The sequence below is a fragment of the Penaeus monodon genome, chromosome 24, assembly GCF_015228065.2.
Source record: "Penaeus monodon isolate SGIC_2016 chromosome 24, NSTDA_Pmon_1, whole genome shotgun sequence".
Classification (NCBI taxonomy): Eukaryota; Metazoa; Arthropoda; class Malacostraca; order Decapoda; family Penaeidae; genus Penaeus; species Penaeus monodon.
Window position 1 is genome coordinate 41,878,580 of NC_051409.1, and position 684 is coordinate 41,879,263.

General features: G+C 43.6%; 1 protein-coding gene across 1 annotated transcript in view; it reads left to right on the forward strand.

Annotated features, from left to right (window-relative positions):
• LOC119589024 (alpha-1D adrenergic receptor-like) overlaps positions 1-684 on the forward strand; it is a 4,080-nt gene extending 3,396 nt beyond the window's left edge. Inside the window, exon 3 of the mRNA XM_037937612.1 lies at positions 41-684. Within this exon, the coding sequence (XP_037793540.1) occupies positions 41-252 (212 nt within the window). The 3' untranslated portion in view covers positions 253-684. The remainder of the gene's footprint in view (positions 1-40) is intronic.

The following is a 684-nucleotide window of genomic DNA, read 5'->3' on the forward strand; positions in this document are numbered from 1 at the left end:
GCGTCACTTCCTGGTTAAGGTCAGCCGCCTCCTCCGGCAGGTAGACCGCGACGGGACCAGTGGGGGATGACCATGCTCTACAGCGAGGGGGGGCGACGTCCTCCTTCGCGAGGCACGGGCGGTGGAATCGGCCTCGGCAGGGAAGCCTCCTCCTCGCCCCGCCTACTCTACCCGCCCACAACCACCAGGGACACGCCCACCATCGAGACCGCCTTCAACACCAACTCAGCGCCGATCAAGATAAACAACTAGGTGCTTTACTCCTAATTTCTCTTTTCATTCATTTTTACCGTTTTCGCTTTCCACAGTGAAAAGTGCTAGAGGAAAATCACTCCTCATTTTCTTTTAAAAATAAACGGTTTTCATTTTTTTTTGTCTGTGTGCGTGTCATTTTATAGAGTGATACGGAGTGCTAGTAAATGATATTTCTGAAACAGAAGTTAGAAATTTGACTACATACTTCTGAAAAAAAAAAATGCATGGAAAAGTATTTTTTTCATGCCCAATGTTATAATAAAAGATATAATTTCTCGTAAACAAAAGACAAAAACGTTGCTCTTTTGTTCATTTCTTAAGGTGAAATCTCCTCCAAAAATGAACAGAATTTCGAGTGACCAATAAAAAAGTGCATGATTTCCCGGTGATATAAATTACGTACAGATTATTTGAGACCGAGTCATATCT